The following is a 14,790-nucleotide window of genomic DNA, read 5'->3' as shown; positions in this document are numbered from 1 at the left end:
CAGATGATATTGGCATAACTATAAGAATGCAAAATGCAATGAAAGAAGCCTTTACTGGTCTTGAAGGATGAACTTCAAAGTACATTAATGGAACACTAAGTATATGCCTCTAACTAAAAATACTATCTTAATAACCTTCCACTCATAAAAAGTTGTTCGTGTTAAGTTTGATGTTATGCATAGGTTCACTTACCTTGGGTCATAAGTATGCTGTAAGAACAATGTCAGTTCTGAAATCCAAAAATGAGTATTATCCGCCAAGATGTGATACCACAGCCTCCGAACCTATCTGAAATCTAAGCTGCTGCTCATGTAAACTAAAGTTATGATGTATAACATTTTGGTGAAGCTGGTGTTAACATACAGCACAGAAACCCGGATACTTGCAAAATTTAATAAAAGTATGTTGGCGTATTTGTAAAAAAGCTGTTTACACAAATTGTTGGGCCACTGGAAGGAAGAATGTCTACGGTCAGTAGCACGTACTTACCCAAATCATACATTACTATTTGGAAGTGACATTAACCAACCAAGTATAGACTGGGGGTACAGACATACAGTCACACGAAGTACTTTTGAGCATGTTTTCTGGAAACTGTCTTGAGCAGCTAGTTCAGCAGCCCACACACTATGTAAATTTCATAGACCTTGTAGCTAAAAATAGGCTGGACCATGGTCGACAATGTCAATATAGAAACAGGGATTAGCAATCATGAAGTCATTATAGCAACTATGGTTATGAGAGCTAATAAATCAATTAAGAAGGCTAGGAGACTGTTTCTGCTAAAAAGAGCAGACAAGCAGTTGCCAGAACCTCACTTAGACAGTGAACTAACACCATTTAGTTCCAGTAAGATGGATGTAGAGGAACTAAGGGCAAAGTTTAAGCAGACTGTAAATCATGGTCTGGAGAATTATGTGCCTAATAAGTGGGTTAAGGACAGAAAAGACCCACCACAGTTTAATAATGAGATCCAGAAAATGCTGAGGAAGCAGAGGCTGCTGCACTCTCAGTTCAAAAGAGAAAGCACAAATGACAACAAGCAGTGGTTAGTAGAGATTCATGCCTCTATGACAAGATCTATGTGCAAAGCATACAACTACCAACACCATCATACATTGGCAAAAGATCTGGCAGGGAACCCAAGGATATTCCAGTTCTATGTAAAATTATTAAGTGGGTCTGAGGCTGTCATCCAGTCACTTGTTGAACAGTCTGGTGTGGCAGTTGAAGGTAGCAAAAGTAAAGCCAAAGTTCTAAATTTCACATTCAAGGAATTGTTCATGCAAGCGAATGAAGGAGTTGAAAATAAACAAGCCACAAGGTCTGGATGGAGTCCAAATTTGGTTTTTCAAGGAGTACTCTATGGCACTGGCCTCTTACTTAGCTTGCATTTATTGTGAATCTCTAGCCCAGCACAAAGTCCCAAGCAACTGGAAAAAACTGCAGGTGACTCCTGCATATAAGAAGGGCAAAAGAATGGACCCGCGAAATTACAGACCAATATCCCTAACATGGGTTTGCTCCAGAATCCTTTAACATATTCTCAGTTTGAGTATAATAAATTTTCTTGAGACCGAGAAGCTTCTGTCCACAAATCAGCATTGTTTTAGAGAGCATTGCTCATCTGAAACTCAGCTTGCCCTATTCTCATGTGATATGCTGTGAACTATGAATGACGGACGACAGACAGATTCCATATTTCTAGATTTCCAGGAAGTGTTTGACATGGTGCTCCATTTCAGTCTGTTAAAGAATGTATGAGCACATGGAATAGATTCACAGGTATGTCAGTGGCTCAAAGACTTTTAAGTTATAGAACCCAGTATGTTGTCCTGGATGGTGAGTGTTCAACAGAGACAAAGATATCATCAGGAGTGCCCCACGGAAGTGTATTATGACCTCTATGTTTTTGGTGCGGAAGGTGAATGGTTGACTTCGATTTATTCGAAGAGTTCTAGGAAAGTGTGGTTCATCTATAACGGAGACCACATTTAGGACGATAGTGCAGCCTATTCTTGAGTTCTGCTCAAGTGTTTGGGATCTGTACCAGGTCAGATTAAAGGAAGATATCAAAGTACTTCAGAGGCGGGCTGCTGGATTTGTTAGTGGTAAGTTCGAACAACACAAAAGCGTTGCGAACTCAAATGGGAATCCCTGGAGAGAAGGCAATGTTATTTTCGAGGAGCACTACTGAAAAAATTTAGAGAACCATCATTTGAAGCTGAATGCAGATTGATTCTGTTGCCTCCAACATACATTGCGTGTGAGGACCATAAAGATAAGATGTGAGAAATTAGGGCTCATACGGAAGCATATGCGCTGACAGTCGTTTTTCCCTTGTTCTATTTCTGAGTGGCACAGGAAAGAAAATGACTAGTAGTGGTATGGGGTAACCTGCACCACACGTTGTAAAGTGGATTGCAGAGTATTGATGTCAATGTGAAGGTAGAAGAAACTGGTGTCCGGAGGAGGACATTCAACAGTGAATTATATACACTGGATAATGAAGCAGACATTGTCAGTTGCATTAAGACTAAAAGACTGGAATGAGCAGGACATGTATTGAGAGCTAATGTCGGAATGATTGAGAAGGTATTCAGTGCAGTGCATGAAGGAACCAGGAGGGTTGACAGATCAAAGTGAAGGTGGTAGGAAGGTGTCAGAAAGGACATGAGGAAAACTGGAATTAAGAGTTGGAGGGGTTCCATGCTAAACAGGAAAGACTAGAATAATTTTCTACAGGAGGTCAAGATTCACAAAGAGCTGTCACACCTTTGTCATTATCATCATCATCATTGTCAATGTAGCTGCTAAGTAGTAGTACACACAACTTCATGAACTCCACATCCCTTTGGTCTGAGTGACTCCATTGAATTTTACTGTTTCATTGCCAACAGTATGCAGCTTAAAATGGGTATGCTTGTTGCCATTCTCGTTTTATGGCTAATACAAATCATATTAATGTCAATCATTTGCACCCAAATGGCACAGAGAGAGTCAAACAGTGTCCATTCCATAGGAATGATGCCAGGTCACCAATATTACAATCACAGCATGACACAGTGATAATCCATTCAGTACTGAGACCCCAACTGAAGTTCTCTAACAAGAAAGTCAACGTCATTCTAAAATACAATAAGTGCCTTAACACTTCCAGACTAACTAACTGTGACCATGACACTGGCATGGACAAATATGAGTAAAACCAATAAAATCATACTTGCAGTAGCTGGGTATAGCCAATCCCTTATGCCAGCCTACAGTCAACGGGATGGCTCACAAAACACCCCACTGCAGGCAATGATTCAAAATTCTGAATAAACTCTGTGGCAATTCTTGTACTTTCATCTCATTTCACCTCATTGGGTGTTCCACAGTTAAACTCCTTTTTATCACTATAATATAGAGTGATTCAAAGACACTTATTTAACCTATCATTCAGAAGAATATACCATCATGACCACTGCTTTTATCAGTAAACACTGACAGTGACAATGGTATTCTTCTTACTGTAAGAGTTGTCTAACAGTTGAGAATGCTAAAGAACTTCATGTCAGATGCAAAAAATCTTCAAAATGACACAAAAAGATGATAACATAACAAACATGAATGATGAACACATTCAAGGTGTCATCAAAATGCAATGGGAATTTTCTAATTTTGCGTGCTTTATACATCTGATTTTCAATTTTTTTTTAATCTTGTTGACACACATGTTCTTGATATAAGTTAGCATTTTCAGCTGTTTTGAATATGTATTTCATTGCTGAAAAAGTTATAGACATTTTCAAGTGCTTGGCGAATCTTTACTTTCAAAAAAGAGGGATCAAAGAATTTGCATTAAATTTTGCTTGAAAAATGGAATACAGTGCAGCACCACATCAGAAATGTTGAGTGGGGCTTTTGGCGAACCTACTATGAGTAACACAAAAAGTTTACGAGTGGTATAAAAAAGGGTCAAGTAGACACTGAAGATGACAGTGACCACCCTGGACATCCTAGCACAATAATTTTTTTATGGAAATGTGGAAGAAATAAAGAAAATGGTTCCAGAAAATTGCTGAATCACCCTCAGAGAGGTTTTTGATAATGTCGGCACGCCCTTCGGCTCATGCTAAGCAAGTTTTCATATGTTTTTGGCATGGAACATGAAACAGCAAAGTTTGTTCCAAAACTGTTGGATTTCAACCAAAAATGACACCACACAGACACCACTTGACCATGAGCTGCTGAATGAAGTCGGCAGCAATCCAGATCTTCAAAAGAGGGTGACAAAACATGGGTATACGGGTCAACGTCAAAGTCAACGCCCAATGGTCGCACTGGAAACAGACTGAAGAGCCAAGACCGAAGAAAATTCGACAACTTTCATCACATGTGAAGGTTCTTCTCACTTTTTTCTTTGATAACATTGGGATAGTGCATCACAAGTTCCTGCCTTATGGTTACATGGTCAATAAGGAACAGTACCTGTAAGTTATGTGCTGTTTGCATGAAGCAGGTCGAAGAAAACAACTAGAATTGGGGCAAAATCAGTCAATGTCATTGCATTACGACAATGCTCGCACTCATGCCTCAATGCTTGTTCATGATTTTTTTGACAAAAAAAACAAAGCCGTTATGTTGCCTCCGCCACCATATTCACTGAACACGAAGCCCTGCAACTTCTTTCTATTCCCGAGGCTGAAGGTAACTGTGAAAGGACGTCATTTTGCCACCACTGACGAGATAAAAATCAACTTCAAAGCAAAAAGTGAGTTACAGAAGTGCTTTCAAGTTGGAAAAAATCCCGGAACAAGTGTATTATATTTAAGGGGGTTGGTTTTAAGGGGACAGATTTGGTGTTGATGAATAAATAAAGATTCTTTAAGTGGAACTTTAAGATCACACCTCATTTGTGCCAAACAATTACTTTAATCTCCAATTCTGAAATTACATTTTTCATAAAAATGAGACTTCTGTCATTAATTAATTTCATTTATTCTGTATTCCTACATTATGAGTGACAGATGTGCAAGGAATTTATAATATTTGTGGAATTTCATTTTCAATAAAATGCTGAAACGCTTATTAACTTTTTCTACAGGAAACCCAACATGTAAGTGGGTAATGTGGTTTGGTATTTCACTAGGCAATAGTAATTATTCTTTGATGTCCTTTCCTTTCCCATCTTTTGCTCTTACAGGCTACAGACAACAGTTTTTAGTAAGCAAAGACTATGGAACTTGAAACTAATTCACTACTAGTGACGTGGAATTTCACATCATAGATACCCAAAAATAGCCTGTCAGAAATTCAACCTTTTTTATTATTTATGCAACAATGCATTTTTTTTACTAAATGAATGAACCTCTTATGTTGTTAATAATTCCACATGCACATCACTTTCAAAGCTACCTGACCAAGAACACTACTTTTAAGATGCCCTATATACCAACTGTAATTAATTAGGAAGCTTACTTTCTTACTTCATATTATTCTTTTAATATAATAATGTACAGTCAGTGAGATGCTCTGCTGTCTTATTTGCATGTATCATGTGGCATGCTTCATTTGCAAGCCTGCAATAAAGAGTCTTTGGCCTCTCTAAAGCTGTGAACCTTAATTCATTATTAAGGAGGAATCTACACCAGTACATATCGTTACCCCGTATATGCAGAAGCATCTGTGTCTGGAGTCAGATTCTATAAAAAATTTCTGGGCTGGTGGTATACCCCGATGAAGGACATTTGCAACAAAGGGCAAGATATTGGTTCACTTTGCAACACAGCACAGTCACAATGCCAGAAAAATTTCATGGAATATCATCACTAGTTTTGCGAAGCAAAAGACATCCAAAAATTTCACTGTACGAAGCTGTAGTAGCTCCCTTACCTTCACATATCGTTTGCAGACATCCTTCAGAAGTGCAGAAAATGTGGATTCTTTATGTGGCAATTGTTTTTGAACATACTGGTAAGTACGATACACTTCCAGTGCAAGAGCACTAGTTATTTCATTTCTCAGTTTTGCGCGAAGAGTCTGAAGCGACAGGGAGAGAGCTTGTCGTGATAACTGCTCTCGCTCAGATTCTCTCAAATATTTCCTAAAAATAAAAAAAAATAAAAAATTAATAAATCCACAGCACTCACTCACAATCTGTTTTCAAGTTTTTTTCACAGTCAAAAACTAACTTATCTGGTTCTGGAGTACGGCGTAAGGCGACACAAAGTTCTAGCAGAAGAGAATGTTCATGTAATTCTCGTAGTACATCCATGAGGAGAAGAATACAGCGACTCATATGTGAAGCAAAACACCCGGGTCTATCAATCTCTGGGACAGGGATACGCCAGACACCCTGGAATCAAGTCAAACAGAACTTCTTGCATATATTTTGGTTATGGAGAGGTTTGTCAAACAATAACTTGAATGGATTTCAAAAGCTTTCAGACCAAAATAAGTTTTGTTCTTTAATCTTTTGAGTAAGCTGTAGCTGAAGTGCTCAGGGATTGTGAAGGGAGTAAACAGCATTGACAACTGAGAGGGCATGTGATATTCAGATAAAGGTGGGGACAGGAAAGTTAGTTATTTGACTGTTCCATGGATTATAACTGTAGTGATACAGAACAAGCCAGTTTGCAATTATACTCCCCTTTCTCAGTGGGGGAAAAAGAAAATATACCTAATTTAAAGAATAATGATAACACCTCATTGAACAGCACACAAAAATGTAACCATCAGGTGTGTGTGTGTGTGTGTGTGTGTGTGTGTGTGTGTGTGTGTGTGTCTCATAAAGATAAGGAGAAATATCATATTATTATACATTCAGAAATTCTTCTATGGAGTAGTAGGGGTCTTCAAACATGTGTGATCTCAGTGTGTGTTCAAAGTTAATTTTATCATCCATTAAACTTTTTATATCACAGGACAAGTGGTCAAAGATTTTTATGGCTGAATACTTCCCTTCCTTCTGAGTCACACTAAGGCTGAGTGATAATTCAGCCAGTCACTTCTCTTTCTAGTAACTACACTTATGAATGTTACTGTTGTTTTTGGACTGTAACTGACTGCTAAAAAACTTCACTATGGACTAAGTGTACTTTGAGGCTGCTGTTAGTATGCCTAAGTGTTTGCAAAGATGCCTACAAGAGGCTCCTCAGAGGGCATCACACATTATACTTATACTACATTCCCTGTGCAACAAACACTTCTCCTTAACAATTAGTTCCCAAAATGTGATCCATAAGATGGTAGCAAATGAAAATAGGTACAGTACCATATTTACCCAAATATTAGAAGTTTCATTCTCACACTTGTCATTTGAAAAATACAGGGTCTTTTTACAGTTGCAGATGAAGCTTTGGAACTTGATGTCGTGAGCTGTCTGAATTTTGTAATTTCAGAAGGGTGAGATGAAGTGCCCTAGCACCAGCTTGGCTGTATATGAGTAGGGGAGAGGAGAGTGGGCAGCAAGATTTATATTGCTGCCAACCATGGGAATGTATTAGTCTACCACATTTGGTCTGCAGTTCGCCGGAATCTAAATGTACCCAGAACTGAACTGACATTACAAGTGGACAAATACTCAGTAATAGTATACATTTCAACAGAAGATAAGTTAATTCTAACATAAATATGTTCACAAAAGCACTCAAAATGAGGCATAAGAAATGAACCATTACGTTCGGCAGCCACATCAAAACAGCACTACTAATTTTTAAGATTGCAACAAATGATCATGTGCACTGTTGGACCAGAGTGGTCTGATTCAGCACAAGGGAGCCGAGAGCATAACATTTTGTTGTTGCTCAGTTTGCTTAATGCTCTAAAATCAGTAAATTATAGTGACTGATAATCAATGCAACTCATAGACCTGACTCATGATCTACGAGTTTACATTTCACAACCTGTTGACGCAGACAATACAACACCAATAATAAGTTAAAGTTTAGTCACGAAGCAGAGGCCACAAACAACTGTGCAGCAGGAAGAAAATTTGATGTCACAGAACCAAATGTTCGTAAATGGCATCAGATGAAGAATAAAAAATTAGAGATTGCTGGTTCTACACGCTAAACTTGCAGGGGGCCTAAATCAGGGAAGGTTTCATGCACTGGAGCAGCAGGAAATTCAGTACATGTTAGAGAAATAAGATGAAGGCTTTCTGATTACTCTAGAAATTATTCAAATGAAAGTTCTGGAATAAAGAGGAATTTGCCAATGGCATGTGTCTCTGAATTCAACGGAAATTCAAGTTTGCATATGACAATGATCAACAAGGTGGGGCTTATGTTACAACATAGAACATCATTAGCCCAGCAACTTCCCATAGTGTTTGGTGAGAAACTACTTGCACATTAACATCATCTAAGAAAACATCATGACTGGTTAACTTTTTTTTAGGTAGACCTTAAGATACTTCATATCATTAAAATCTTAAGATACTTCATATCAATAAAACAATCTGTAAATTTGATTACCCATAATACATCAAAAATAAAAATTTCTGAAGGAGCCTCTTTAAAAACAGGGGATCATCCTATATTCAGGGTTGTCTTATAGTAATTACAGGAAGTCAACTATTTTACAGGTAAATGTCCAAAACCTGATATTACCTGTAACACAAAAGTTGCACAGCTTCGATGCTTAAAAAGACTTGTAACAAGTGTCTGTCTATTCTGGTTCCTACCAATATAAGCACCTAAGAATTGAGAATATTCTGTCTCATTTACTGATTTACCCTCATGCATTTTTTCTAATGGTGCGGTCAGGCCTTGTACAAAGCAGAATTGAACCTATTGTGTTTTATCCAAGGTCAGTGACAATATCCATTTTCTGATAACCAATTATTAATCTTCAAGAAAATTTTATTTATACCTGCATGAGTTGAAGTTACATGGATACTGGGTGCTAAAGCACCTGTTGAAGAAATGTTTTGTAATATGCAACATTTGCACAACTGACTGGTTGAGTTTGTGGCTAGATGCAGTTTGGCAGTAATAACTTATCTATTTTAGCATTGTTAAGAGCACTTAAAATCATTAATATTCCTACGTGTAAAATACAACTGATTATTTTTTGCGCCCAAGTAGCATCTCTATTCACTCTAGAATTTGTCCCATCATACAAGGTCCACGAGTTTCACGATTTGGCAGACTTCTTTTATTTTAACTTTGTGGTTGGATGATCTTGTCACCACAACAACCAGTTTATCCAAGGGTGGAAAATTGTGTGTGTCAACTGTCTGTGAATCGTGTAAACATTGTTCTGTGCATTATTGTATTTTAACTTTTTGTCTATAAGATTTTCTGAGGCAGAGATTGGATTGGGGACCAGGCCAGAATTTGCCTAAATGAATGTGTAAAATGACTTAAAACCCACACTCAGACTGGTCAGTGTTCTAGACCACAGGTCATTAATCCACTGCATGGTTTCAACCCGACTCTGGCTTATGTCCTCGCCTTGCGAACTAGCTTGTTGCATGTTAACAGATTAGAGCAAGTCATCATACCCACACATAATGCTGTGCACAAACTGCAAAACAACTGATCTATGAAATGACATTATAGCTGGCTAAATAGAAAGTGCTTGTGAGTGAGTCACAGTTCCCTCCCCCTCACAAAGAAATAGGATTTAACATCTTGTTGGTGATGTCAGTAGAGATTTACATGCTCAGAGAGGACAAGGATATGGAAGAAAATTTGCCCTGTTCCTTTCAAACAAAGCAACTTCATATATGGCTTAGAAGTTTCAAGGAGATCACAGAAATCCAAAAACTTTATAGACAGATGGGAATTTGGGATCTCTATCCTCCTGAATGTGATGGATTGCAGTAGGAGATGGTAGGTGAGTGTAAGAAACAGGTCCTGAACTAGGACTATCCTGACAGGAATGACCCACAGAGTGCAGGACTGCAAGCGGGCCATAAAAATGTTGCATAGATAATGGAATATTACTCTGGGGGATACTTCGACCCTGTCTAGACATTTTACACTGCTCTTCCCACACATATATACATACATATCTCTCTCTGTATATATATCTGTCTGTGTGTGTGTGTGTGTGTGTGTGTGTGTGTGTGTGTGTGTGTGTGTGACAAATTAATCAAAATTTCAAAGACCTGGTGGTCCTAAACAGAAAAGGTGTATTGATAATTTTAAATTTAAAAATAGCTGTTGAGCAACAAAGGCATAATAGAAGAAAATAGCAGCAGAATTTAAGTTGACAATAAAATATTTTTTCACTGAAATGAAATTATCTGGTTCAGTTTTACACAGAGAAATTATATAGTTTTCACAAAAACTGGAAAACTTTTCATACTTACATTAAAGAAATTTGTGCTCTTTCTGTCAGCAAATAATCCTTGAAAATTGCTTCCAGGAGGGCGATTTTGGGCAGGAAGACAAGTGTAAATCCCCAGAAGTAACTCCCTGCATTTGCTGACATTACGATGGAATTTTGAATGAAAATAGTAATGCGTCAGTCGGTACAGTGATTTATAGTGATGTGGAAAGCGTAGTACACATTCTTCCAATGCAATTAGGCAGCTTTTGATGAGACTATAGTGATCTGTACAAGAAGTGAGAGTCATATAATAGCTGAACCATTATTTTTAAAAACAAATTAATTATAAATTAATGCTTTAAATTAAAGTACCACTTAATGTGCACGCTATATTAACTAACAAAGTCTTACATTATAATAGTCAGAATTTTTCAAAAATAAAAGAAAATAACTTACAGGTCTATAACATGAAATATCATATACTCACATATAACTTTTCAAGGTCCACTTTGGAAAAATGTTATCTTATGGACTGTTGCTATTCTATTCCCATCTGATCAACCAAGAATTAATTTGCTTCTCTGTTCCTTTACAGATACATATCTGTTGTAATGTGACTTTTCAGGTATGTGATACCTATGTGTGTTTGTAAGAAAGTAAATCTGGTGTGAAAAAATCAAATGAAGAGAGAAATGAACTATGGTATATTCAGCCAGCTACATGATCTGTGTCACCAGCATATGCAGTAGCTAGATGCTGGCTTTCTATGATGGGAAGAAGGAAGGGGCTCACATTTGGAGAGACTGTCTCTGGTACATAGCACAATTCAGTAATGAAGAAGCACAGTGTATTGTTTTAAAATCTGTACATTCTGAGTCACAAAACTGTGTATATTGTATACCAGATCATGAAGAATGAGACTGATCTAAACCTGCTTCTTAATTTTAAAAAAATGACTACTACAGAGTTGCCAATGATCTTGGATCATTTACTATTCTAAATAAGAAACATACCAGGAATAAGCTGAAAAGTAAAATTGATAATTTTGATAAATGTGTTACTCAACAAAAAAATTTGAATGGTGGATGCCTAACAGTAAGAAATTTAATTCCAGTTCAATAGAGAAAAAAAATTTTTGAGATGGTAGTTGGGCTCTAAGAAATATTAGCAATGATCTAGCATTTGCATGGAAGAAAATGAAAAATAAACAGAAATTATTAATGGAAAAAGAAGTCAGTCATGTAAGACAGTTACAACATTTTCAAGCCATACAGAAATAGTGGAAGGTTCTGTGTTTATGTGGATGAAACTTACTCACACTTTAGTCTTTGTTTGATGGTACGAAAAAGGCTTGCTACTACTTGTTTTTAAAAGAAAGAAAGCTGTTACTATACATCCTCAATGTTATAATAAGTTCATGCCAAAGACATTATAGATATTTGAGCTCGAGATGAACATTTCTAGTCATCATGTATACAGCAGAACTGTATTACTTTGTTAAAATCAACAAGGGAAATTTTCAGGCATTTGAAATTGCAGTCTTCATTGAACATGGGTTTTCAATTCTTGGTTTACTCTTTACCATCAAATTTAAATGGAATCAAACTTATATGAGGTTCAATGGAAGAATATTTATGTTACGAGAAAGTTACATTTACCACAGATGATGAAGAAAAGTTGCACAAAATAGGTAAGACTGAGTGCAGTTTCACATTTTGCTCACATTTCTAAAGCAATAACAAGCACATGTTTGCAGTATATTCAAAAATGAGCTCTTTGAAGAAAGAACTAAGAGAGTTATAATTAGTAATGACAAAGTGCAAGACACCTCAAAGAGGTAGGATGGGTAGAGAAGTAGTAAAGAGAGAAAGAAACGACAAAAATATATATGAGCTTCAGGATGACAAGGAAGCGGAGAAGAAAATTATGTGTAAGACAATCAGATTCCATCCTCAGAGCTCTGAGCCCACATTCATTAGATCTCCTGAAAATATCAGTAATATTCAAAAAAATACTACCAAAAGGATTCTCAAGTGATTATTTTTGGTTCAGAGAGAAGAGTAGCACTCCACTATAATAAAATAAAATAAAATATCAAAAATCAATACAAAAACTCTTCGATGATTTATTCATGTAAATAAAATGCATGATGCATTTCACAGAAAGTTCATCATGCATCTGTCTATAGAAGATATTGTGAAGTACCTCTCATCCCTGCCCCAAAAATTATCATTCTGGTTTACTGCGTAGTCTTCATCTACAATTCTGAACATCTACATGAAAGACAAATATAACATTCATTTGTTTTATTTGCTGAATTACTTAAATTATCACAATTTCCTAAGAAAGAATTTACAAATATTATCAACCCCCCCCCTCTCTCCCAAACTCTTCAAACTGATCTCTTGCAATTCCAGGTTACAATCCACAGAATATAGATGTACATAGTTTTGTTTCAACTTACCACATTTTGTGTCATCTTTCTTCTTCTGATTTGTCAAATTTGTATTTCTGGGGCTCATCTTTTCTTCCTTTTTATCCGACTCAGCAGCTACAACAGTACCTGTAGACCGATTAGGATCTTCTGAATCTGAATCACTGCTATCACTGGAATCGCTAGAGGCCGAACTACTTGAGTCATCATCTCTGTCACTTGAAGAGGAGTCATCGCTACTATTTGATGAATCTGCAGCACTTGTTGATGTTTCAGTTCTAGTTGTAGTTGTAGTAGTAGTTGTTGTACTTTCCTGAGAACTGCGTCTTGCTAATACAACTTCTTCAGGGACTTCTTGTTCATTATTTTTCTTTCCAGTGGCTTCTCTGTCAGTTGGCAATTCCTCTTGATCACATTTGTTTGAAACCATTTCTGATTTAACATCAGCTGCTGTCTCTAAACCATAGGGATCCTCATCTTCATCACATTCAACTTCCATGTCTAAAGGTATGTCATAATACATACTATTCTGTCTATCATCTTCATTATCACTTGGAGTATTAGGCTCAGTCTTCAAATTTGGTCCAACTTTTGAAGAATAGTTTACAGTTTTAATTTTCCCTGGACCATTCTTCATATAATCATACCTTGACTCTACAGAGTCATCAGATATAACGACGACATCCATTTTACGTGACTTCACATTTCCGGACCTTGAACCTCCATTACCTGCAGCTGAAACATCAGGTTCAAATGGTTCTTCAGGAATATATGTCTCATTATCTGCTACTTTTGAAATCATGTCTTCCATCAGATTTATGACATCTTCCATAATAGACAGGTCCTGTAATAATGAGGAACAGAAACTGTTGTTTAAAAATATAACTCGACTTAATGACAAAATAAATGTGGTTTCTTACTTCGGAAAAAAAAAATCACATGAAACGGGACCAATGACCATAGCAATCTGGTCCCTTTAATCCCACCAACCAACCAACCACATGAAACTAACAGTTCCTTTATTAGAAGAAAAAAGTAATAAAGGGAAATTTGTTTCATTCATTTTTCCTCCAGTCATTCACACATAATCATGTTTCACAAATCCCAACATGAAAGAGATGCTTCAAGGATATAGAACAAGCCAAGTTACAGATCAAAAGGCAAAAGTGGCCACTGCCTGGCTGCTTCTGAAAAGTATATAGTAACAAAGAATAAACACTATAAGAATTTTGATGTAGCAGTTGACTATAATGGCAGGAACTTCAATTCCGCAATATTAATAATCGGCTGCAGGGAACTGATATACCAACAACAAGAGCTGAAAACAGGATGGACCTGGAAGAAGCGACATGAGAAATAAGTGAAAATAAAAAGCTTAGAAGAGGTTGAGAATCAACAGAAGAAACAATAAGAACAAGTCTATACATGATTAAAAGACAAAGAGGATGGCTAATGGAGAAAAAGAAAACGCACATCTTGTACTTCTGCAGACAATAACATACGTGCACTCACATGTGATTCCTCTATTAGTTTCGTATGTTTTACTAGCTGTGGGTCCAAAATAAGTAGCAGGTAGTGGCATTCTAGAACATGATATAATGATTATTGAATGTCTAGTTAGTTTGTACTTTTTTACCATGTTATATCGTTTGAAGTTTGACGAATGACATGGAGATATATTTATCGCATAAACTCAATGATGGTAGCTTAGCTGAAGTGATACTGATAAATGAAATCAACATCTGCCTTGGAATTAACCAAGCAAACAATGCCAATCACACTCAGATGAAGCAAAATATGAGCAAAGAGTTTGCACAGCTTGTTTGGAAGATCCAGATGACCAGTCTGAGCTAAGAGAATGCATTGCACCTATACATTTGGCATGGTACATAGGAACAACATTAGTAGCCAATAACTGTGAGTACCATGAAAATACCAGCCCAGAAACAACAACTGAATCTATCACTAGAACAGACAGCATTTCTGAAACATGTGGTGCTGTCCCTAGATTAATCTACCTGCTGTAGTTGGTTTATTGACATCACAGTTTCATGCCACAGATTACACCTGTAGTCGAGTTGGCGTAGGT

General features: G+C 36.9%; 1 protein-coding gene across 1 annotated transcript in view; it reads right to left on the bottom strand.

Moving 5' to 3' along the window:
* Positions 1-14,790, bottom strand: part of LOC126468927 (calcineurin-binding protein cabin-1-like) — a 260,620-nt gene that overhangs the window by 23,274 nt on the left and 222,556 nt on the right. The window contains exons 27-30 of the mRNA XM_050096590.1: positions 12,732-13,545; positions 10,308-10,552; positions 6,178-6,341; positions 5,879-6,089 (exon numbers count right to left, since the gene is read on the bottom strand). Of these exons, the coding sequence (XP_049952547.1) occupies positions 5,879-6,089; positions 6,178-6,341; positions 10,308-10,552; positions 12,732-13,545 (1,434 nt within the window). The remainder of the gene's footprint in view (positions 1-5,878; positions 6,090-6,177; positions 6,342-10,307; positions 10,553-12,731; positions 13,546-14,790) is intronic.

Source organism: Schistocerca serialis, chromosome 1 (genome assembly GCF_023864345.2).
Source record: "Schistocerca serialis cubense isolate TAMUIC-IGC-003099 chromosome 1, iqSchSeri2.2, whole genome shotgun sequence".
Taxonomy (NCBI): Eukaryota; Metazoa; Arthropoda; class Insecta; order Orthoptera; family Acrididae; genus Schistocerca; species Schistocerca serialis.
Note: the sequence above shows the minus strand (reverse complement) of the source record. Positions and strands in the feature narration are given on the sequence as shown.